At 36.5% G+C, this 25,262-nt stretch overlaps 1 protein-coding gene and 1 long non-coding RNA gene across 2 annotated transcripts in view; both read right to left on the bottom strand.

Moving 5' to 3' along the window:
- Window positions 1-25,262, bottom strand: part of RSF1 (remodeling and spacing factor 1) — a 153,181-nt gene that overhangs the window by 18,094 nt on the left and 109,825 nt on the right. The window contains exons 6-13 of the mRNA XM_005908064.3: window positions 20,261-22,005; window positions 18,305-18,511; window positions 16,290-16,394; window positions 14,970-15,049; window positions 7,482-7,536; window positions 6,410-6,519; window positions 1,975-2,042; window positions 1,141-1,348 (exon numbers count right to left, since the gene is read on the bottom strand). Of these exons, the coding sequence (XP_005908126.2) occupies window positions 1,141-1,348; window positions 1,975-2,042; window positions 6,410-6,519; window positions 7,482-7,536; window positions 14,970-15,049; window positions 16,290-16,394; window positions 18,305-18,511; window positions 20,261-22,005 (2,578 nt within the window). The remainder of the gene's footprint in view (window positions 1-1,140; window positions 1,349-1,974; window positions 2,043-6,409; window positions 6,520-7,481; window positions 7,537-14,969; window positions 15,050-16,289; window positions 16,395-18,304; window positions 18,512-20,260; window positions 22,006-25,262) is intronic.
- On the bottom strand, window positions 8,160-14,958 carry LOC138986263 (uncharacterized). The gene is made up of 2 exons (XR_011463123.1): window positions 9,069-14,958; window positions 8,160-8,611 (listed from the first exon to the last, which is right to left on the bottom strand). It is a non-coding gene; the product is annotated as an uncharacterized lncRNA (long non-coding RNA).

Raw genomic sequence — 25,262 nt, 5'->3', positions numbered from 1 at the left:
TCATTTCTCATATCAATGACTAATTCCTCCTGAGTCTACTTCATAAAGATATCTCAAACCTGATATCTTTTCTCAGTTCAGGGTCTCATATCCCATCAAAACTACTACAGCAATTCCCCAAAATCTCTTTAATCTATGCTCATTTTACCTCAATAAATCCTACCAATGAATTCCAGGATGAATCTTTCTGAAACATAAACCTCATATTAGTCTGGTATTTAAAACTCTTCAGTGGGTTTCCATCATTCTTATGCAGGACAAACACAAAACTCCATCATCTGGTTCCTTTTTATGCCTTGGCTACATCTCCAGCAGGGCAATCTCTGATGCTACCTTAATTCTTTTTATCCTGACAAACCAGGAGTTTCCTAAATATTCTGTGACATTTTATGCCTGGCTGCCCTGGACAGGATTTCTTTGCTTAGAATACTTTTTTCTTTATACTGCTTCTAATCCCAAATTCATCAATCTGCCCAATTCATTCTTTACATTTCAGATAGAGCTTTATTTCCACTCTGAGGCCTTCCTTGACCTCCCTGGATTGATATGGCCCTCTTCTGTACCCTGCCTTATGTTTTAGTAGCAAACATGCAGAAGGACTTTTCCGTAGTTTATATGTTTGTTTCCTCCACTAACAATCTGAGAGGAGAAACTCTGTGGCATTCCTTCCATATATCTGCTCTGTAGAGAGGCTTCCTGACAGTACAGAAGAAAGCTTCTATACTGTAATTCAGTATAGAATTACATGCCCCAACCCAAACCCCTATAGGTCACCAGAAAATAGTTTCTAATTACTTATACCTGCCCATTTCTCACATTTGACTGGGAACCAATGCAAGGTGCATGGGTTCAATCTTTGGTCACGGAACTAAGATCCCACATGGTGCATGGCTTGGTCAAAAAATAAATAATTATTGTCGTTCAGCCGCTCAGTTGTGTCTGACTCCTTGTAACCCCAAACACCCATAAAACTTCGTTTTAATCTAGAAAGAGCCAAAATCAGCACTGTTGAATCTGTTTTAAGTACCCTGAAAACAGACCGTCTACATGCAGAACAAAAGCCCCATCAGGACCAAGTTTGGTTGGAAGCCCTGTTCAAGCCTCAACCTAGGATATGGGATCTACCAACAGACCACGCACCCATCACTGATCTTGAATTCATCCTCGCTCTCCTCTTCATCCAGGTTGCTGTCACTGTCCAGGTCATTCAGTCGCCGGCGTTTCTTCCGGCGAGCAGCAGCTGCCCTCTGGGGTCGTTTATTTTCTTTTCTTTCTTCATCCAAAATAGTAGAGATGTCTTTTCCACGGTGGCCTGTGATGGTGGAGATATCTTTTCCTCGGCCAACTCCTGAGTCCAGGGGCAAGGATGTAGGGTTGAGGGGAAGAGAGGGAGGGAGAGATAAAGACAACTCTATGTTTATTAAAAGTTTCCCTTTAACATCTACAGATTGTCCTTAGCAGCTTTTTCATTTATTTATTTTCTTCCTAGAGCTATGCAATTTTCTCACAGCTTTACCTGACAGAGTTTTCAAGAAAGTTTTACATTTGTTTATCGTATTAAATGGAGCTTTCCAGGTGGCTCACTGGCAAAGAATTTTCTTGCCACTGCAGGAGATGCGGGTTTGCTTCCTGAGTCAGGAAGATTTAGAGAAGGACGTGGCAACCCACTCCAGTATTCTTGCCTGGGAAATCCTATGGACAGAGGAACCTGGTGGGCTACAGTCCATGGGTTCGCAAAGAATTGGACATGACTGAGCAACTAAGCACAGCACACTTTTAAAACAATTAGTAAGCTGAGTCTACACACTGGCTCCATGTCCACGGGTTATTTTCAATTACAGTCAACATCAGTAGTGATCGTGATACACACTGAGGAGAATGAGAAAATATGCTTGCTTACTGCTCTTTAATCAGGGCATTTTAATTAATGTACTGGCCAAGTGAGATGAAGAAAAGAGAATGATAAACACGTACCTCCTCCATCAGCCTCTTTGATATCATCTTCTATAGCTTCATCAATTGCTTCGTCAAACTCATCAAATCTAAAATACATACAACAATCACATTATAGCCTGTCCTGACATACGGACTAGAAAAATTGCCTCTAAAATAAAAAAGGCCAGAATATGAAACTGTTCTCTGGTACTTTAGGGCTGTGGAACTTGGATTAGATCATCCCATACTCCTGTTAACTTCAATTTCTTTGGTACAATAGAAACCAGTATCTAAGTTGTTGTTATTTTACTTTTAAAGAGTATCTATACCAAACATCAACAAGTATTTTTTAAACAGCCAGATAGTAAACATCCTAGGCTTTGTAGACTATACAGTATTTGTTGTAACTACTCAACTCTGCCACTGTAGTGCAAAATCAGCCACAGACAAAAAGTGAATGAATGTAACTAGTGTTCCAATAAACTTTATTTTTTAGACACTGTGATATGAATTTCACGTGATTTTCAAATACTTTTCTCCTTCTGTTTTCTTTTCTCAACCATTTATAAATATAAAAGCCACTCCCAGGCCATGTGGTATACACAAACCAGTAATGAGCTGGACTGGCCCACAGGTCATAGTTTGCTACCCCAATTATACAAATCATATGACAGAGTAAACTGAACAAACTTAGTATTCCAGAAATAATACTAAGTGTGAGGAATATATTATTGTTGCTCTTAAATACTATATTATCATTATTACTGAAATTCTTATACAGATAGTCAAAATTTTGAAACTAGGTCAATGTACTCTTTCTCAAAAGAGCTTTTTCTTTCACCTAAAGAAAAAAAATACAAGACTAGATGATTCCTGAGATTTTTTTCACATACAAAGCTCCTTTCACTTTAGAACTGAGGTGATGTATACCTGTGGCAGATTCATGCTGATGTATGGAAAATACTATAAAGTAATTAACCTCCAATTAAAATAAATAAATTTATATTAAAAAAGATAGGGGAACTTAATGAAGACTGGGCTAAGCATAGTAATTACTAGGCTCATGTGGCTATACATATTTATTAAAATAAAAAATGCTGTTCCTCACTAGCCATATTTCAAGTGCTCAACAGTGATATATGGCTACTGATTTCCATACCACACAACAAGAAAGAGAACCCATAACCACAGTAAACCGGATAGCACTGGATTAAAGTTATCCAGTGATTAACAACACACATAAGACTAATAAGCAAATACTTTGCCCTCTGGAGTTGAGACATTCATTACAGCTACAGACTTCCTTTCTAGGAAAATATATATATACTTATAGAAACATAAAGTTTTACATATTTCAGAGGAATCACAAATTTCAGGCTAAGAACTCTTCTTCTACAAAATACTTTTAAATGCAGCACTTTACCTCCAATCTTTTCATATAATGCTATGAAAAACATCCTTGTAGATATAACTGAGCTTTTTCTTAAGAGGAATTCTGACAAAGAAAAAAAATCTGTCCATCTATTCAGGAGGCTAGAAGAAGAGATACAGATCAAGCCAGATGCAAAGTTAATGGAAAAATGGGAATTTTCCCAAGGACATGATGCAGCTGTAAAATGTCATAATAATCCAGTTCCTCTTCTTTTTTTTTTGAAGTAGAAAATTTTTATTACTTTGCCAGGCAAAGGGGGCCACAGTTAATGCCCTCAAAACTGTGTCCCCAACAATCTATTTCTTTGAGCCACTACTACCTTCTTATTGAGATACTGTGTCTTCTAAATTCAGAGAGTATCAGAATCTTTGAACAAAGGAAATTGTATCAATAAGCAAGAAACTCCCACCCTCGACCAGAGGATCTAAGTCACTTTTAACACAAATAAAAAGTTTTGATTTACATTTCAGACTCAGTTTGCATAAGCTGTTGGACACAACACCCTACACTTTACTTTTATCTTCATCGTTTTCAAGGAAAGAGGACCCTATGTCAACCATGCAGTCTGCTTTTGCTTTGAGCCTTACTCTTCATTTAAATGTCACCTAAACTCTATCCCTTAATAAACTCCTCTATTAAGAAGAGGTGGCAAGAATACACAGAACCAAAAAGATCTTCACGACCCAGATAACCACAATGGTATGATCACTCACCTAGAGCCAGACATCCTGGAATGCGAAGTCAAGTGGGCCTTAGGAAGCATCATTACAAACAAAGCTAGTGGAGGTGATGGAATTCCAGTTGAGCTATTTCAAATCCTAAAAGATGATGCTGTGAAAGTGCTGCACTCAATATGTCAGCAAATTTGGAAAAGTCAGTAGTGGCCACAGGACTGGAAAAGGTCAGTTTTCATTCCAATCCCAAAGAAGGCCAATGCCAAAGAATGTTCAAACTACTGCACAACTGCACTCATCTCACACACTAGCAAAGTAATGCTCAAAATTCTCGAGCCAGGCTTCAACAGTAAGTGAACCGTGAACTTGCAGATGTTCAAGCTGGATTTAAAAAAGGTAGATCTTTTTCAGTTCTTTTGTGTATTCTTGCCACCTTTTCTTAATATCTTTTGCTTCTGTTAGGTCCATACTGTTTCTGTCCTTTATTGTGGCCATCTTTGCATGAAATGTTCCCTTGGTATCTCTAGTTTTCTTGAAGAGATCTCTAGTTTTCTTGAAGAGATCTCTAGTCTTTCCCATTGTACTGCTTCTATTTCTTTGCACTGATCACTGAGGAAGGCTTTCTTATCTCCCCTTGCTATTCTTTGGGATTCTGCATTCAGATGGACAATATAGTTCTCCTACAATGCTTATTCTGATTATGTAAATTTGTTCCAACATGACTGATATATTAGGAAATACTTCAAACATAACATGTATTTCATACTAGCTTATACATAATTTTCTTCACGAGAAACACTAGGTAAATACAGAAAACTGCACATAGGAATACACAAAACAAACACATCACGTGTGCTATAAGCTACAACCATCCACACCTAGTATTACAACTTTCTGGCTGATTTTTAAAACCCTTCATGCCACTATACGATATATTACAAACTGCAACTCTCCTCACAATCACTTCTGCAGACAAGCTTCAGGGCTTTTTCAACATAAAATGTCATTATTTATTGTAGTATTTATGTTATCTCTTAAGCATTTAACATGTGTCCAATGGTACTGCCATTTTTATAAATATTTTTTAATGTGTCACTAATGAAATTTTTGTTTGCTTCTAACACCATATTTTCCATAATCTCTATGGCTTTTATTGTGAGATTCTGAAACAATGGCAATTTTTAGGAATGTATTGGTTGTGTTGTAGTAGAAGTGACTTTAACACTTGAACTTTCCATTAGGTTTTGACTTCACTAATTATAATAATTTTATTTTAAAAAAAGGTACCTTTTCTTTTTCAAAGTCTTTCTTTTTTTAAAAAGAATAAGACAGACACCATTCCCATAACCATTAAGGATTTTACTCTTACTGATCTAATGCATTTTATAAGTTTTAACAGTAACAACAGAAACTACACAAGGGGAGTTCTTTCATGATCACTGACGAAAGTTTATAAACAGGAAGCAAGCTCAAAGTTCTATAAAGTCAATTTTGCTTCTTATCTCAAGTTATTCAAGTTAAAAGACTTTTGTTGTTGTGTAACAATGGTCTAAAATAATTAAAATATCAGTTATGTATTATTTGAATGAGACAGGGTGGTTTAATGGAGAGAACACTAGATGAACAAACAATTAGAGGGTAAGATTTTAGTCCAGGTTTAGCTGCTAACAGAGTGACCATGGAAAAGTCTCTCTGTGGTGTATTTCTGAAGGCAGATGGTAAACCAGATCGCATTAACTGAGTCTTTCAATGGGCACCAATGGAGCACTATGCTAGCTGTAAAAACAGAGGGATGCATAACGCGGACATGGTACTTCCCTTCATGTTAACAGTGTAGTGTAGGAGAGCAATATTAATCAAAAAATAAAAATCACAATTGTTACAACTACAGAAGTGCTCTCAAGGAGAAGAACTGGTTGCTATAAGGGCATATAATAGAGGGATTTGATTAAGAGAAGGTTGTTATTTAACAAGGTTAAAAAAATAGAAGGGAATTTCAAGGCAGAGTAATCAGTCTGCACAAAGGGACTGAAAGAAGACAATGTGGCTAACTTGAGAGAAAGGGAAAAATGTGGATGAGGTGGAGCTGAAAGGCAAGAGCAGGGCAGACTGTGCAGTGCCTCTGGGCCTCGTTAAAGGCGTCAGTCCTCATCCCCAGAGCTATAGAAATTGGGCAGAGTATGTTAAACAGAAGAGGACAGCATGAACAAATGTACATTTGAAAAAGATGATGTTGGCTGCTCTAAAATTCTGATTCTAAAGACAGTGAATAAGAAATATATATACAACTTCTAATGATCACTGTAATGGTAAAATCAAGGTTGTTTTAAAAACAGTTTCCACTCTTTCATTTCCACAGATTTCATACCTGTAACTTATACATTTCCGTGTTCTTGTCGACCTCCTTTCAAGCAAGTTTGCTTTGGATTTTTTTGAATCTTTTTTCTTTTCTTCATGATCTTCCGAAAAATCTGGCTCCTGGTTTAAAAATATGATAATAAATATACAGGTTATTATGACAGAACAAAGTTCCTCGGAATTAATAGCTTTCTAAAGTCCATCTAGGCAGCACATGTGAAAGGTTAAAAAAAAAAAGTGTAACGGTCGCCTCCAAACTGAATAAACAGGGTAACACTCAGTATAGAGATTAAAAATAATACTGATGGATCAAAGGATGAAAATACTTCTGTATCAAACTTACGCTTTTGTGAGTTTATAGTTACCTCTTTTAAAACAATCATGATGAAGTCTACCTACTAATAACTAAAGTTAACACACATAAAATAAGTCAACAGATATGCTGAATAAATGAAATAATGGATTTAGAAGAAGAAAGGGACATGGTGCTCCAGAAAAATAACTAACCAGACAGGTGATTTCAGTGTGTGATTTAATTAAGCCTGGAATGAAACTGCATTTGAAATGAAGACAATGTCTTCATTTCAAATGAAAACCATGTCACATATATTTTCACTCATGACATACCTTTCTTAATTACTAATTAGATTAATAAATGCAAAACAATGATATCCCTTCAAAGAAACCAAACTGTAAGGACACAAATTGGAGTTTCTGATTACCCCCAAAAGTAGGAAATAAAAAACCAAATATCCCTGAACCATTTTTTAGTCACTTTACATAATCAGCACATAAAGAAGCTAAAAACAAATTACCCAATTTAGGGTAAAAAATCAGAACATAAACCCCATATAGGGGTGAGCTGTAAACCTGGTTCGGATGCAATGTTACATTTTGGGGCTATCTGTTCACACAAAATTTCAATCATAAGGGAAATGGGTGATTTTTTGAAAGTGCTAAATTTCATTTTTAATAAAAGTGGTATATTATATGTTTAAAACCACTCATATAACAAAGTGAGTTAAATTTTAGAACACTTTTGGCAGTCTCCTGTCTAAAAATACTATAAACCAGAAACTTACTTGTGGAGGAATGATGTTTTCAATACTAATACCCACATACACCAAGCGTTCTTTCCTTTAAAAAAAAAAGGCAAAAGAAATAAAAATGTAGCTTTGGAACATACTAATGCAATTATTTTTAATAGCATATAGGTAATTCCTCTGAATAGTCTAACTGGCTTAAAGGACTCCCTAGAGATATGAAATGTAAAACCTGCTTCTTTAAACTTCATTTTACTTCATATTATACTGTATTCTTGCATTTCATGTTAATGTGGCTTGTCAAAATTATTTAGAATACAAGTTTGTTTGACATGAACTATGAATCTGGACTATTTCGAAAGGTTGTTTTCCAAGTTTTCTATCAAACTACCCTGTACACAGTTGACAGAGGGATATTAATAAATCTTGTGTTAGTTAAAAAAAAAGCATACAAACTGAGATTTGCTAAAAATAAAACTTATGAAAACATTACTAACATAGGTAATACTAAAATTACAACTTTACGGTAATAGCAGAAGCTAGGTCATGAACATATTAGTTAATATCTATGAAACTTATAGTACTGGTATCTGTGGCAGGCACAAAACTTTCTAAAGGTATGAAAATCTCAGCTACAGAAGTGATTGATACCAGGCAATAAACCTTGAAAATGAAATAAACAAGGAAATTTGATGAAAAGAGCCATGCTGTGACTCACTGATGAAGTGATTAGATGAAATGTCAACTCTGATAGGACAAACTGTATCTTTGTTATGCTGGAAGTTCTCAGCAATACTGTATGTGAAAGACTCTAAACCCATTCACTTCTTGTTTGCAGAGAAGAAAAGCAGCAACATAGTTATACATCTCTGCACTACACAGGATGCTTAACAAAAAACTTATCTTCAGAGCCTGTTGAGACTTTTCCAGGAAATGTGGATTTATGAACACTAAAGATACTTCCAGAGTTTCCCTTCAAAGAAACCTTTGTTGATTTTAATTCAAAAAATTTTACACCAAAAATTGCTGTATACAACAGTAGTTTTCTCTGGTTTTCCGACAGTTGATTCCATTCACCAAGGACAACTGAGCTCTTGCATACACATGCCACTGTATGTTCCAATAAACAGAAATATAATAGTAACCACTCTTCTTCCATTTGCGATGTCCTAGAAACGACATTAATGATCTAGTTAATCAGAGATACCAAAGGAACATTTCATGCAAAGATGGGCTCGATAAAGGACAGAAATGGTATGGACCTAACAGAAGCAGAAGATATTAAAAGAGATGGCAAGAATACACAGAAGAACTGTACAAAAAAGATCTTCACGACCCAGATAATCACGACGATATTTTCACTCATCTAGAGCCAGACATCCTGGAATGTGAAGTCAAGTGGGCCTTAGAAAGCATCACTACGAACAAAGCTAGTGGAGGTGATGGAATTCCAGTGGAGCTATTCCAAATCCTAAAAGATGATGCTGTGAAAGTGCTGCACTCAATATGCCAGCAAATTTGGAAAACTCAGCAGTGGCCACAGGACTGGAAAAGGTCAGTTTTCATTCCAATCCCAAAGAAAGGCAATGCCAAAGAATGCTCAAACTACCGCACAATTTCACTCACCTCACACGCTAGTAAAGTAATGCTCAAAATTCTCCAAGCCAGGCTTCAGCAATATGTGAACCGTGAACTTCCAGATGTTCAAGCTGGTTTTAGAAAAGGCAGAGGAACCAGAGATCAAATTGCCAACATCCGCTGGATCATGGAAAAAGCAAGAGAGTTCCAGAAAAGCATCTGTTTCTGCTTTATTGATTATACCAAAGCCTTTGACTGTGTGGATCACAATAAACTGTGGAAAATTCTGAAAGATGGGAATACCAGACCACCTGACCTGCCTCTTGAGAAATTTGTATGCAGGTCAGGAAGCAAGTTAGAACTGGACATGGAACAACAGACTGGCTCCAAATAGGAAAAGGAATTCGTCAAGGCTGTATACTGTCACCCTGTTTATTTAACTTTTATATGCAGAGTACATCATGAGAAACGCTGGACTGGAAGAAACACAAGCTGGAATCAAGATTGCCGGGAGAAGTATCAATAACCTCAGATATGCAGATGACACCACCCTTATGGCAGAAAGTGAAGAGGAACTAAAAAGCCTCTTGATGAAAGTGAAAGTGGAGAGTGAAAAAGTTGGCTTAAAGTTCAACATTCAGAAAACAAAGATCATGGCATCCGGTCCCATCACTTCATGGGACATAGATGGGGAAACAGTGGAAACAGTGTCAGACTTTATTTTTCTGGGCTCCAGAATCACTACAGATGGAGACAGCAGGCATGAAATTAAAAGATGCTTACTCCTTGGAAGGAAAGTTATGACCAACCTAGATAGCATATTCAAAAGCAGAGACATTAGTTTGCCAACAAAGGTTCGTTTAGTCAAGGCTATGGTTTTTCCTGTGGTCATGTGTGGATGTGAGAGTTGGACTGTGAAGAAGGCTGAGCGCCGAAGAATTGATTGTTTTGCTTTTGAACTGTGGTGTTGGAGAAGACTCTTTTGAGTCCCTTAGACTGCAAGGAGATCCAACTAGTCCATTCTGAAGGAGACCAGCCCTGGGATTTCTTTGGAAGGAATAATGCTAAAGCTGAAACTCCAGTACTTTGGCCACCTCATGCAAAGAGTTGACTCATTGGAAAAGACTCTGATCCTGGGAGGGATTGGGGGCAGGAGGAGAAGGGGATGACAGAGGATGAGATGGCTGGATGGCATCACTGACTCGATGGACGTGAGTCTGAGTGAACTCCGGGAGTTGGTAATGGACAGGGAGGCCTGGCGTGCTGAGATTCATGGGGTCGCAAAGAGTCGGACACGACTGAGTGACTGATCTGATCTGATCTGTGTAGGTTCTTTAGAACACAGCCTTTACTGCCCTATAAACTCTAGGCCCTACTAACAAGAATTTTAGTCTTTTTAGAGACAGGTTATAAAGCTATTAGGCTTCCCAGGTGGTGCCAGTGGTAAAGAACCCTGCCAAAGCAGGACATGCCTGACAAACATTCAATCCCTGGGTCTGAAAGATCCCCTGGAGGACAGCATGGCAATTCCCTCCAGGATTCTTGCCTGGAGAATCCCATTGGACAGAGAAGCCGGGCGGGCTACAGTTCAAAGGGTAGCAAAAGTTGGACACAACTGAAAGGACTTAGCACACATGTATGAATTTATTAAATAAAAACTGGCATATAAAAATAATAAAATTATTTTAATCAAAACCTGTTTTTTAAAAAACAGTACAGTTAATGAACTAAAAACCAGGAAAGGAAGAACAGTACTAGCTGAAATTAACAGGGAGGGCTACATGGATAAGTCAAAACTTCAGCTGTTATTAAAAATGTCTGACATGTCTCTAACCAAGTTTGCTGTGATACCAATTTCCTCTTTTGTACTGCAAAAGCTTTATTTCCACTTGACCATTATTTCTCTTCTCAACTCAATGGAAAAAACATATGGTTATGTTGCAGGTTAGGTCATGATTTACGTCAGACTTGGAAATCCAAAGGTAAATAAGACATGGTTCTTGCCCTCCCAATTATTTAACAACTGACGGTACTCCGTATGAACAGGTATAATGGAACTGTGAAAAAAGATCAGATTTTTGTCTGAAGAGGTGAGAAATTTGGAAAGACCTTAAATAGGTGGTAATATTAGTATCTGAGTAAGATCTTAAAAGGTAAGAATGATTTCTCCTCAAAGCATTTTCTTGCTTAGTAACCTTATGGAAAGTTACATCTTCCATTCCATCTCACCAAATAGTTCAATGATCATATTGGGCTCAGACCTTACTATTACCACACGCCTTCTAAGATTTCAATTTCAAGGAACCTGTTTTCTGGTTTCTACTAACTCGCTTTCCAGCTGACTCCCTCTAGTACACTGATTTTGACAACTCCCTGACTCCAGTGGAACCTCTACCCACTGACCCTACTCTCTATTCACTGTTTGGCACTCCCTTTGTATCCTTACTTTCCCCCTTACCTCACTTAGACTTCATGCTCCATCATTATAAATACTCCTTTGCACACACTTTCAAATTCCTTGTCTTTTTCTCTCCTTCCCTCTGTTACATTACCTCGAAAATGCCAACCCTGATTAAACCCAACTCTGTGCTAGCAAAGCACTAGTAACAGTACTCTGGAAGCACAGAGCTATTTGAATTCCCAATAATTTCTGGCACCAAGTCCTGGAAGGGACGTTGACAAATCAGTTGCATGGACTTCTGAAACATCAGACATCACTAAGATCACAGTTCCAGTTCTATAGACAGTTGCTGGCTAGTTACTAATTACTCACTAACACATCCTTCTTTTTCATCATACCAGAGCCATATACTGTATACCTCATTTTGATTACATTGCCTGGCATAAAGTAGGTGCTCAAGAAATGTTCAATATATGTTGACTAAAAGCACAAACAAGGGGAAAGATGCTCTAGCACTATGACACAGAGAGTAAGCAAGGCTCCGAACTGTTTGGATGAATGCTAGAGAAATTGTTTCACAGATCTGAAACTGGATGAATAAAAATGCTCACTTTTAAAAGAGATTAAGTCCCCTGAAATTTACAGTTAATGTATTATTTACTTTAGAAACACACATATTTTGCTATTTAGAGCTTCTAATATAAACATACATTAGGAACTATAAATAATGAAGGCTTTGTTAACCAGATTCTGGGGAAAAATTAGCAAACAATAGTAACAATTCGGTTAACCTGCCTTGTCAGAATGGTCTCTCATATAGGATTTAGTGTGTGATCTAAAGGCACACACAATTACAGATGTCCTCTCAAAGGATGACATTTAAGTATAGAGGATTATCAAGGATAGAAGAGAAACTAGATGAACTAGTAAATGGGAGACCAACAGTGTAAACAAATATCGTGGCACATTTTAACATAAATTTCTAAAATTAAAGTATTTCTTAACTAGAGCAGCACTTCCTAAAGTATAGGAGGCAAAAGTAAATGCTCACCAATCTTTCCAGATATAAACCCGACAAGCATCATAAGCCTCCAAAGGACAAACAGATACAATATGAGCATGAGACAAATTCTTAGTGGTTTACATTCTTGGCTTTTAGAGAGAATCCATTTTCTTCCATGTCCTTAAAGAATAAGCCTATTAGCTATGTACAATTTTACATCAGATCAGCTTCAGAACATGAGAAAACTGCTCATTTCTAAGAAGGGCAGGTAGATTTCAGGAAGACTGAGTCCAATTTTTAATTATGACTTAATTATGACTAATCTGAAGCATCTTTAATTTGATCTCTTCCAGTGTCAAAAATTAGTGTGTTTAGTCATTCAGTCATGTCTGACTCCGCAACCCCATGGACTATAGCCCGCCAGGCTCCTTGGACAGGGAATTTTCCAGGCAAGAATACTGGAGTGGGTTGCCATTCCATTCTCCAGGGGATCTTCCCAACCCAGAGATCGAACCTGGGCCTCCTGCATTGCAGGCAGATTCTTTACCATCTGAGCTACCAGGAAAGCCCATCAAAAATTAAGACAGGAGCAATTTGCACATCAAAACAGTCTTAATAACTATACACAGGACTATCAGTAAGAGTTCCTAAATGTAAAGGTATTTAGACAACTGATTAACCCATGTCCCCTGCATTAGAAGCATCGAGTCTTAACCAATGGACCGCCAAGGAAGTCCTTGAACCCATTTTTATTTTTTTTTTGGAAAGAACTTTATGTTTAATAACAAAATATGAGCAAGAACTTGGAGAAAATAGTATCAATAGGATAAACATACCCCAATTAAACCTTGATGACAGTATTTGTATCACAGAATTCATTTGGAAATATAGTCAAGGTCCCAAACACAGTGCTAAAATAAGTAAAGCAAAAAGTTCCAGAAGCAAAACATATCCCAAGTGGAAGAAACTGAAGTTACTTTTCTGACTGTGAACCCATTTTTAATGTTCACCTTTGTATAGAGTAAAGTGTGTGGATTATGGAATGAGTTTGCCTGAAAGCAAACTAAATTTTTCAGGGTAATACTATGTGATAGCAGTAAAAATTAAAGTAGCAACAAATGAAGGAGACACTGCTTAGATTTTTCTCGTATCATGAATACATGGGCATCAAGCCCTACTGGTTAAGACTATGAAAATTCTCTTCAGCCTCTCCACTTTATTATCATGATGACTGATCTAGTTCAGACCTCACTGACTCCCACAGACTTTATTCCAATGGCCTTAATGCTAATTCCTTCTTCTTGCTGTTACCAGGGTATTTTTTTTCTGAAATAAAAGTCTGATTATGTATCTCTCTCCTTTGATGGCTTCCCCACTGCCTCTAGAGAACAATTCAAATTTCCCAGCCAGTTATGCAAAGCTGTCGCAATCTGCCCTCAGTTTCCTTTTCAGCTTCATCCCCCACCCCTCTTACTCTCACATTTACACTCTGTCTATGCGTTTATTGTGCTCTTTGCCTAAAATATCCTTTCTCTGCATGTCAGTCTGTATAACCTCTAGTTATGTTCCAAGGACTTCCCTGATAATCCAAGCCCTTGGAGAACTACAGTGCTCCTCCACAATGTTCCAATATTGCTCTAAATGTACCTCAATTTGTCTACTTATTTGCATCACTGGTTCATACGCAGAAGATAAGCTCCAGGTAAGCAAGAGCTTTGTTTTACTCATCTTTTCTCTTCAGTTTGGAACACAGTAGGAAAGAATGAATGTTTAGCAATAGACTAATCAAAAAAGGTACATAAAATTATAAATAAATACAAACTTACTGTCTTGATTATGAGCTTCCTGTAAAGATTAAGCTCAACTCCAATCTTACCTCCTTCAAGAAGCCTTCTAACCGCTGCTATGGTCTAACTGCCTTAGACCATACTGCAGGGGCATATTGAAAAGGGAATCATTGCTTACAGTCAGTAAGCTCTTTATTTCACCATTGCTAATTCTACCCACCCAAAGAGATGCCATGGGAAACTAAATTGTAGACCAATTCTTTGTGTTTTCTTGAACTCCCTACGTACTTAGATACATATCCTCCACAATACTTGGGCCAATACTTATTCATAGTAGGTTATGATAAAAACTTTAGATCAGGGATTGGCAAACTTCCTATAAAAGGACAGATAATATATTAGGCTTGGGTTATATGGTCTCTGTTACAACTACTCAACTCTGTAGCTGTCGTGCAAAAGCAGTCACAGATAACATATAAACAATGAGCACGGCAAAGGTTATTTACGAACAATGAAATCAGAATATGTAATTTTCATGTGCCATGAAAAATGACTTTTCTTTTGATTTTTTTCTAATCATTTAAAAACAAAAACAAGACCCATTCTTAGGTGGCAATACAAAAACAAGAAGTGGGCCACATTTGGCCCACAAGTAAGAGTTTACCAATCTCCGCTTTATACAGACACATTAGTCTATACTGGAAGATAATTCTGATGTCAAATTCCCAAGTTAAACATTAACACACATATCACAGTACCTGCGTTCAGCACGCTCTTTCTTCTTTAAGGCAACATCCAAATCTTGCAATTGTTCTTCTAATTTTTCACACAGTAGTTTCTGAAAACATAAAACAGATGAGTATCATCTTAAACACCTTTCCACAATCACTTATCTCTTGCCTATTAGCTAAAGCTGCAGTGCTAAGACAGCTAATAAGTGGCCACAGAGAAAACAGTGAAATGTTCCTTGTATTTAATTAAATAAAGAATGCCACTTCAGTTCATCAACTGAACTGAAGATGGGCAGGCTATCTTTGAAGTAATACACACATTAAAGAAACTTACAGCTTTGTCAAGAAACATATTCTATGCCTACCTTGCTGGCAGTAATTAATGTTTAAAATAGCATTTGGTTCAGCATATATACATGACAGTGATTAAAAAAACTTTTTAAATCCCAAGGTATTTTTAAGGAAGAAGGTTACATGTACAAGAAAATATAATGGTGCCAATCACTGTTTTTTTTTTTTTTTAAGAGAATGGAAAAAAAATTTACAAAATCATGCCAAACAGTTAATAGGTCAAAATAGAGCTGAAGAATGTAATTGTTAGAGTGATGCTAAGCCAAATAATTCCACTTACATAAAAAAATGCAATAAAGACCACCATCTTTTGGGCTTTTTTGAGCCAGGCCGCACACCTTGCGGCATCTTAGTTCCCTGCCCAGGGGCTGAAGCTGTGCCCCCTGCAGTGGAAGCACAGAGTCCAAACCACTGGACCACCAGGGAATTTCCAAATTTTAAAGCAAAATGAGACTGGAAAGGACCTTTTGAATAAAAAAGACATTCTGCTCTTCAAGTTTTAAAAGAAATCCACTGAATCAAGATATGAGAGAAATAGAATCCATGATTCTATTCATAGTACCATCATAATGGTCCATAATTTATAACATCATCTATAAAAATGACAAAAAGAAGGTAGGCAGAAATGAAAAAGAGGATGAAACAAAGGGATAAACAACAGGAAGAAATTTATTTCTTCCCTTGTATATTATCCTCATGGAGGGGAGAGGTGGTTGTGCCTTTAACAAATGTGAGAAAAAATAAACCAGAGATTATAATTTTGTAAAAACAAGAGGTCCTTTGAGAATTGCTTTGGGGAAAAAAATAAAGGGAAGACCTATAAGATACTAACAAAAGGTAGTTTTTAATCAATAGCCTCTACTTTTATAGAAATTTAAAGAACAGATAAACAATATCTATAAACTGAAGATTAAAATGTTTAGTGGCTGTCAAGAAATATTAATTTGAACATAAAAACAGAGACTGGAAACCCAGAACTGTGCTGGGTTGTCATACATGCTGGCAAGGGGGGCAGAACCATTCTCCATCTGGAATAATCATTAGAGGAGGGCGAAGGCAGGCAGTGTGGTATCCACTGTCACAAGAGTCACACAGAAGGATCTGAAATAAACCATAGATTAACGTCAACATATCTCTATGGGTAATATTCAATAACTCTTAAGTTAAAATAAAGACATTTCTATGTATCTTAGCATGATACTAAGAAATACACTATATTATATTCTTTATCTGCATAAAGCTTAATAATAAAAACCTTCAGTTAATTAGGAATTTAACAGGTCTTTTTTTTTTTTAAACAGGTCTTTTTTGTTTGTTTGTTTCGGGGCCATACCACACAGCTTACGGGATCTTAGTTCCCTAACCAGGGTTTGAACCCTCGTTCCCTGCATTGCCAGGGGGATTCTTAACCATTGGCCCACCAAGGAAGCTCCCAAGGTCCACATCTAATTCAGCATCATTCCCCTACCACTTAACACACAATAGTGGCTTGAGATTTTTATTAGATTATCCTAAAATATCCAGCATATGAAATTAACCATATTTCAGATCTTCAGTTTCCAACATCATTCTCTTTGGCACAGTAACCAGCAAATGCGATTTTCAGAGCAGTTACTAAGATAATCGAATAAAAATCCTCTGTATATTCTAAGAAGGATGCAACTTTCTCCACCTCCTGGATGTCATTTCTGCTTACTTCATTTTACTTCTCAATTTTTCACACCTCTTTGTCATTGTCATCTATTACCACCTAGTCTGTGCCTAGTCACTCAGTTGTGTCGGACTCTTTGTGACCCTGTGGACTGTAGCCCACCAGGCTCCTCTGTTCCTGGGGATTCTCCAAAATACTGGAGTGGGTTGCCATGCCCTCCTTAGTCAAAATGCATTCTTTCAATTTAAAAAAAAAAATTAGGAAATGGTAGGAAAAGAACACAAATGTTGATTTTTACTTGATTTAGAGGGCAGAAAAGACCACTATTACAAATCTTCTCTTTGCCTTTCTCCACTTAAAATTTTTACAGTTTGAAGATCATAAAAATATTTAGAAGGGTCTTCTCAGTGTAATTCTGAAACCTATTCTTTTCAGAGCTATATCTCTTCCTGAAACTACTGAGATATGATAAACTTCATCGATTAATTTAGTTTCCAGATATGATTTTCACATTTAGGAAGAAAACTGTAAGTTAAACCATAAATAGCTTTACCTCAGCCCACAACAAGTATCAGGAGCTGTTCTGAGCAACTTTACATAACTTGTTTCTGCTCTTCACAACTCTACCTATGTGGAAGCATCTTTATGTCTCTTTCTACTTAATAGGTAGAACTTGCTTTCGAAGTAAAATCTATTCAAAACAGAACAGCTGGGCATAACAAGAGTGCTTCTTCAACAGGTTCTTTAGAAAGCCCTCATAAACTGCAAAAATATATATCTAGGTGAGGAACTGGGTTTTCTGATTTAGGCAATCTCTGAAGAACTTACTTCCAAATAAGACATTCCTGTGCAAATCTGTCACTATTTTTCTGAATATATCCGGTCTATAATTATCCTCTTAATTTTTTTTTTAGAACTACCCATTTCTAAAGTTTAAAGCCCTACTGGTTTATTACTTGACTTATTTATATGTTTTTACAGAAAGGCAACAAGCCCTTCAGGTCTTACTTATTCGAAGCTGCTACTTCAGAAATATCATTATAAAGTAACTTAAAGGGAAAGAACAAAATTTTAAAGAAAAAAAGAAAAACAAAAAAAACCAGAATAGGAATATCCGAATAAACTGATCTGTGAGAAGAGATTAACAGTGCATGCTTAAGTGGAGAAACATCATTACAAAGCCAGGTAAGAATGAAAGCAAGATCCTGACCCTCCCTAGAATTAGGTTATTATCTGAGAATAGAAATAAAAGATTTTGCACACAAAAAATTGAAATAATGATCAAACCCAGATAAGTTAAAATGTTTCAACCACAGCATGGCAATAATCTGAATACTGTCCAGAGAGATCAGGTACGTACTAATTCAGGATGGTTTGGAAGGCCACATTTTTTGCATGGTTCATCATCATCTGCTAGGATGGCTTCTTCACTTTCCTTTTCTTCCTCCTCTTCTGAAGCTGCAGATGATTTTTCACTGTCAGACCCTTCACTTTCATCATTGCTGGAATATTTCCACCTGCCACGTGTTCGAGAGCCAGTCCATCGAACTTTGCCTTTGGGCTTTACCTTGTATAAAATAAAAGATTAGGACAATTTGATGTAATAACAATGTAAAAAAAAAAAAAAAAAACAAAACATGCTTCTGATTACATGCGCATTGTGGAATATTTAGTGAATATACAAAGAAGAAAAGAAAAAATTACTGTAGTTTCATCAACAGATATACTTACTATTAAATTTTGGTATATATTTCCATTATTTTTTTCTACTTTTTGGGAGGGGAGAATTATAATGAACATTCTGTCTTATTAAATACTTGCCCTAGTGATAAAATATTCTAACATCGTGTGTGTGTGTGAGTATGTGTGTGTATATATATTATATATATATATAATATGCCATCACATAGCTATATCTAATCCACAACTACACAGACATTTAGGTAGTTTTCCATTTTTTCACCTTCATAAACAATGTATCCTTGCAAATATAAAATCTTTACACAAACCTCTGTGGTTAGGATAAATTCCTGGAAGAGGATTCTGGGTCAAAGGGCATGTACTTTTCAAAGGCTCTATAATTGAACACTGACTATATTCTCACACATTGTTATATTAAAAATTTATTTCTCATATCAGAGAAATGGATCAGAACCGCATAAAAATTTCTGACAAACTTAAAAAATACATTATTCAGAAACTAACATTATAATGTTGGGAACTGCTTTCTACTGGTTGGCTTCACAATATTTTAAGTCATATTTCAGTTCACTCCTACAGTTTAAGTCCTCACCAAAGACCAAAATAACTCTAACAACAGGAGGAAATTTTTTTTAGTATTTCAAGGAACTAAGGACCACTTACAATTAAGAACAATGTTATTACTTAAATAAATCAAAAACAAAAGGAGCGCTTTTTTTTTAAGTAGCACTTTAATTATGACAAATTTTCCATAGGCTGGCTAAAGACTTGTACAAGATTTTGCTTAAAATAAGAGGGTCATAGAAGAAAAAAAAAAAAAAATTCTGGCTCTAAGACTAATAACTGAAATGGGGAAACAGAGGCTCTCTCAAACACTGGCAATGAGAGGGTACATTAATGGGGCCTTTTTGGAAAGTAAAGAAGCAAAAGTTACCAAAACTTAAAATATTTATGTCCCTTGACCCAGTAATTCCAATTCTAGGATTCTATTCTAAAGAAATACTCACTCATGTCCAAAAGGATCTTCAATGCAGCATTGCCTGTAATAGTGAAAAATTGGGAACAACCTAAATGTCAATCAATCAGGGAGGAGTTAAAGAAACTGAGGCACATCCACACTATGGAATACTACGTGGCCATCAATAACTGAAGGTAGACTCTATCTACTGATAGGGAAAACGTTCAGACACACATTGTTAAGTGAAAAACTCACAGAAAAATGAATTTATCTTTTAAGTGCATGGGAAATATTTACAAACACAGACATGAATATATGGAAAAAAGACCAAAAGAGATGCAGCCCAAACCGTTAATAGTGTTTGTGAGAAATTTTCATTTTTCAAGTGTTACAAGTTAGGTATTACCTGTAGAACTTACAAATAGAATATATTTCTGTACTGCCTATAATAGAGAAAATGTTTAAAAGATGATACAGTCTGAAATTTAATGTCTGGAGATAACTAATAAGACATCTCAGATATAGGAAGAAAGAGTTTTTTTGTTGTTGCTGTTTTATCTTTGAATGAGTTGTTTTAGCCAAAAGTAAAAAGCCATGAACACTTAAAAGTCAAATATTTCTAATAAAAACTAAAGCTCAGAGTAGGAGAAATTTTACCTTGGCTACTTTAGAATTTGTATCCTTCTCTGCTTTTTTCAAATTTTCTTTTTTGTCTGTCTTTTGCAAAGCTGCTGACTCTTCTTCTACTTCATCTTCTTCCCCTCTTTTTTTATCAGCTTTCTGATCTCTGATTTCAGCCACTTTTGCTGTGGGTCTAGATATTCTTGGAGACCTCCTCAAAGTACGACCAACGTTTGTTTTCTCTTCTTCCTTTTCTGTCTTCTCTTGTTTGGTTTCTGGTTCTAAAATTTTGGGAGGAGAATCTGACTTCTTTTTCCGACTAGATATCCTAATTGTTAATTTGATGCCTTCTTTCTGCCTTTCGGAGGTTATCTCTGTGTTTTCTGAGGCAGTGTTTTCTTCTTCAGGAATCAACTTATATTTCAATTTGCTTTTTTGCATAGAACCCTTTGTCTCAGAAGGATCACCTGTGCCAGAGGTCTGGGCATTGTCCAGATTATCCACTTCTACCTTTGTTGATTCAGAATCCACTTTTAAAATTTCTGGGTCTACTTTCTCCAGGGACTGACCTTCTAGTGAACTTGTATTCTGACACTCAACTTCTGAGGCTAGTTTCTCACAGTGGACAGTCACGTTAGACGATGAATAAGTTTCAGCTGCCTCAGGAGACCCGGCCTTTTCTGATTCTACAGTTGTCTTTGGAACCTCCTCCGGTATTGGACTCAATCTTTGTATGTCCTTATCAAGAAAAGTCTTTTTGGACTTTTCAAGACACTCTAGGACTGGTGGGCGCTTATCCTTCTTACTTTTGGGAGCCTTCTCTTCAACTCTCATACTGTAGGATTCAGTGGCAGATAAAGCAGTTTTTAAACAGAGATCCTTTGCTACTTCAGCAGTCTCAAGAGAGGTTTCCATTTCTGAAGGACCAGTTTCGTCTATGTACTCTTTCTGACTCGGGGTCTCTAAGACTGATATTGAATTATCTGTATCTTTCCCTAAAGGGACCACTTCTTTCTCAAGATCACCTATTTTTACACTTGGAATGACAGAATTTACAGACTCTGCTCCATTTCCCTCCATGATGACACTTCTGTCCTTAGAGGGGCTGCAACTATCTTCCTTTGAATCATAAAACTTTGTCTCCATCTGTTCTGTCTTAAAATGTGGAGTTACCTTTTCATCACTAACTTCTCCATTTACCAGCTGTTTCCCTTCATGACCCAAGGCAGTGATTGTAGAGATCCTTTTACAAGTCTCTTCCTCTTGTTTGATTTCATCTTTCAAAAACTCTTTTGTTGGAGTAACTGATTTACACAAAGGTCCTTTGATTGGACTATCAAAATCATCACTCAGTTTAATTTCTCGTTTTTTTAGTGGAATCTTGGCCTGCTGGTCATTTTTAAGTTTCTCGGTTTCTTCAGTAGACTTTTCAGTAATTTCTTGAGAAGATTTAACATTGCTAACAAACTCTAGCCTCTCAGGCTCTAACTTCTCCATACTACCTTTGATATCTCTAGGATCTGCTTTACATTCTTTCATTTCCACTTTTACAGGTTTGACATTTTCCTTGAAGGAATCACTTTCTTCTTTGATAATCTTTTTTTCTTCACTTTCTGGAAAAGGTTTTTCTAGCTTCACTATGACTGGCAGTTTTACAAGTTCCTTTTCATCTTCTTTTTCTATTTTCACAGTAGTCTCTTCTAGAGCACTGGGTGTAGAACATTTTTCTGAATCTATTGGCCGCTCTTCACTTTTCATCTTTGCACTTCCTTTCTGTTCCTCTAAAAATAAGAAAAAGTTTACATGAATCTAAGCATTCAAGATTATAAAATGTATAAGGCATAACATAAAATATATTCCCATTCGAAGTTTCTCTCTTAGAAAAGGTGGCTTTTGTCACAGGACATTTGACAATAAAAGATGAAATCAGACAGTAAAGAAAATACCAAACTCTGAAGTACAACTTTTAGATATTAAAAAACTGTTATTTAGAAAGATTTCTGCTTTATACTTTTAATTTCAATGCTCTCAATGAAATGCAAATATTTATACAGCTCAAATAATTTATTCAAGCTCAAGTGATGGCTCAAAACTATGAAACTAAGAATACATCATAATCAAACATTTCCAAAAGACCATATTTGTTTTAAAAACTGACAACTGTTCTCTGCAAGTTATAGACCACTTCATTTCATTGAGAAAACACGAAAAAGGCAGTGGGGAAATGTTTTATGTTTTAATCAGGTTACAAAAGTAACAATTCTGTACAGAAAATGGAAAATATGCCCACAATCTGAATACCTACAATTAATATTTTATTGGAGGTTACTTCTTCTAGTTTTATGTTTTTTTGACAAAGCTGGAATCATGCTGCCTCATTTTCCTCACTGAAACATTAGCATTTTCTCATGACATGAAATGTCTTCAGAGAATTGGACTTAACTGTGTAACTCCTTAACGTGATTATATTACAATTTACTTTATCAAATGCCATTAATAAACATTTCAGAATGTAATATATTACAAAGAAACTATGTTTACCTGTTAACTCCTCTTTTTACCAATTATTGGCTATATATTTACAATTTTTACGGAGTACCGAACAGTGCAAATTTAAGTATAATGAAAGTCATATTTAGTAAATACCATAATCTTTGAATGAGATTACAGACAAGGCATATATGTTTTAAAGTTGTGCTAAGAGAATCTGAGCCATGTTTTCAGAATTCATTAAGTACTAATTTTACCTATAAGAACACCAAAGAAGATAAAAAAGCCTTCCTCAGCGATCAATGCAAAGAAACAGAGGAAAACAACAAAATGGGAAAGACTAGGGATTTCTTCAAGAAAATTAGAGATACCAAGGGAACATTTCATGCAAAAAATGGGCTCAATAAAGGACAGAAATGGTATGGACCTAACAGAACCAGAAGATATTAAGAAGAGGTGGCAAGAATACACAGAAGAACTGTATAAAAAAGAGCTTCATGACCCAGATAATCACGATGGTGTGATCACTCACCTAGAGACAGACATCCTGGAATGTGAAGTCAAGTGGGCCTTAGAAAGCATCACTACGAACAAAGCTAGTGGAGGTGATGGAATTCCAGTTGAGCTCTTTCAAATCCTGAAAGATGATGCTGTGAAAGTGCTGCACTCAATATGCCAGGGAATTGGGAAAACTCAGCAGTGGTCACAGGACTGGAAAAGGTCAGTTTTCATTCCAATCCCAAAGAAAGGCAATGCCAAAGAATGCTCAAACTACCGCACAATTATACTTATCTCACATGCTAGTAAAATAATGCTCAAAATTCTCCAAGCCAGGCTTCAGCAATATGTGAACCGTGAACTTCCAGATGTTCAAGCTGGTTTTAGAAAAGGCAGAGGAACCAGAGATCGAATTGCCAACATCTGCTGGATCATGGAAAAAGCAAGAGAGTTCCAGAAAAACATCTATTTCTGCTTTATTGACCATGCCAAAGCCTTTGACTGTGTGTATCACAATAAACTGGAAAATTCTGAAAGAGATGGGAATACCAGACCACCTGACCTGCCTCTTCAGAAACCTACATGCAGGTCAGGAAGCAACAGTTAGAACTGGACATGGAACAACAGACTGGTTCCAAATAGGAAAAGGAGTACGTCAAGGCTGTATATTGTCACCTTGCTTATTTAACTTATATGCAGAGTACACCATGAGAAACGCTGGACTGGAAGAAGCACAAGCTGAAATCAAGATTGCCAGGAGAAATATCAATAACCTCAGATATGCAGATGACACCACCCTTATGGCAGAAAGTGAAGGGGAACTAAAAAGCCTCTTGATGAAAGTGAAAGAGGAGAGTGAAAAAGTTGGCTTAAACCTCAACATTCAGAATACCAAGATCATGGCATCTGGTCCCATCACTTCATGGCAAATAGATGGGGAAACAGTGGAAACAGTGTCAGACTTTATGGTTTTTCCAGTGGTCATGTATGGATGGGAGAGTTGGATTGTAAAGAAAGCTGAGCGCCAAAGAATTGATGCTTTTGAACTGTGGTGTTGAAAAGATTCTTGAGAGTCCCTTGGACTGCAAGGAGATCCAACCAGTACATTCTAAAGAAGATCAGCCCTGGGTGTTCATTGGAAGGACTGATGCTAAAGCTGAAACTCCAATACTTTGGCCACTTCATGCAAAGAGTTGACTCATTGGAAAAGACCCTGATGCTGGGAGGGATTGGGGGCAGGAGGAGAAGGGGATGACAGAGGATGAGATGGCTGGATGCCATCACCGACTCGATGGACATGAGTTTGAGTGAACTCTGGGAGTTGGTAATGTGCAGGGAGGCCTGGCGTGCTGCGATTCATGGGGTCGCAAAGAGTCGGACACGACTGAGCGACTGAACTGAACTGAACTGAAGTGAACCCTTGCAATGGGAAAACTGATTTTAAATGAAGTTTTACCAAGATAGGAATTTAACAATTTTTTCTGAACAGATTCCCGCCAAGTTGATACAGCAGACAGAGTTTCAAAGTTTTCATGGGAATGAAATGTAATGGTGAGAAGTGAGATAAAGACTTCTTTAAACTGAGAATTCAGTATTACTTTTAAGAAGTATTTTTATTACAAATCACCCATTTTATGTTCAAATCATAATTGCAAGTAAAAAAAATTCAAGAACTGCTGATAACCATTGAGAACCTGAAATTAGCTCACTGTTCCACCCTCTTTACATGGTCATACACTAATTTAAAAATATGTATGTCACTACGAAAATTAAAGACATAGTAGGAATGATCTAGTCTGAATGTCTTCTGTTTCCCATATATTAAGCAGGTTCAGTAAATTCCTATGCATTGGCATTGGTTAGTGTATCAGAAAATCTAATTCAGGAAATATCTTGGATAATGATTAATATACAGATTACCATCTTTATCAATAACTTTAGCTCAATACAAAGAGTATACAAAAATATGGAACACCATTTAATGTTTTTTTTAATATATTTGGTTCGAAAAGCAACTCAGAATCTCACTGTGATTCTCACCAAAGGCAAA

The sequence above is a fragment of the Bos mutus genome, chromosome 29 (assembly GCF_027580195.1).
Source record: "Bos mutus isolate GX-2022 chromosome 29, NWIPB_WYAK_1.1, whole genome shotgun sequence".
Lineage (NCBI taxonomy): Eukaryota > Metazoa > Chordata > Mammalia > Artiodactyla > Bovidae > Bos > Bos mutus.
The sequence above is the reverse complement of the archived record's forward strand: the minus strand, read 5'-3'. Positions and strand labels throughout refer to the sequence as shown.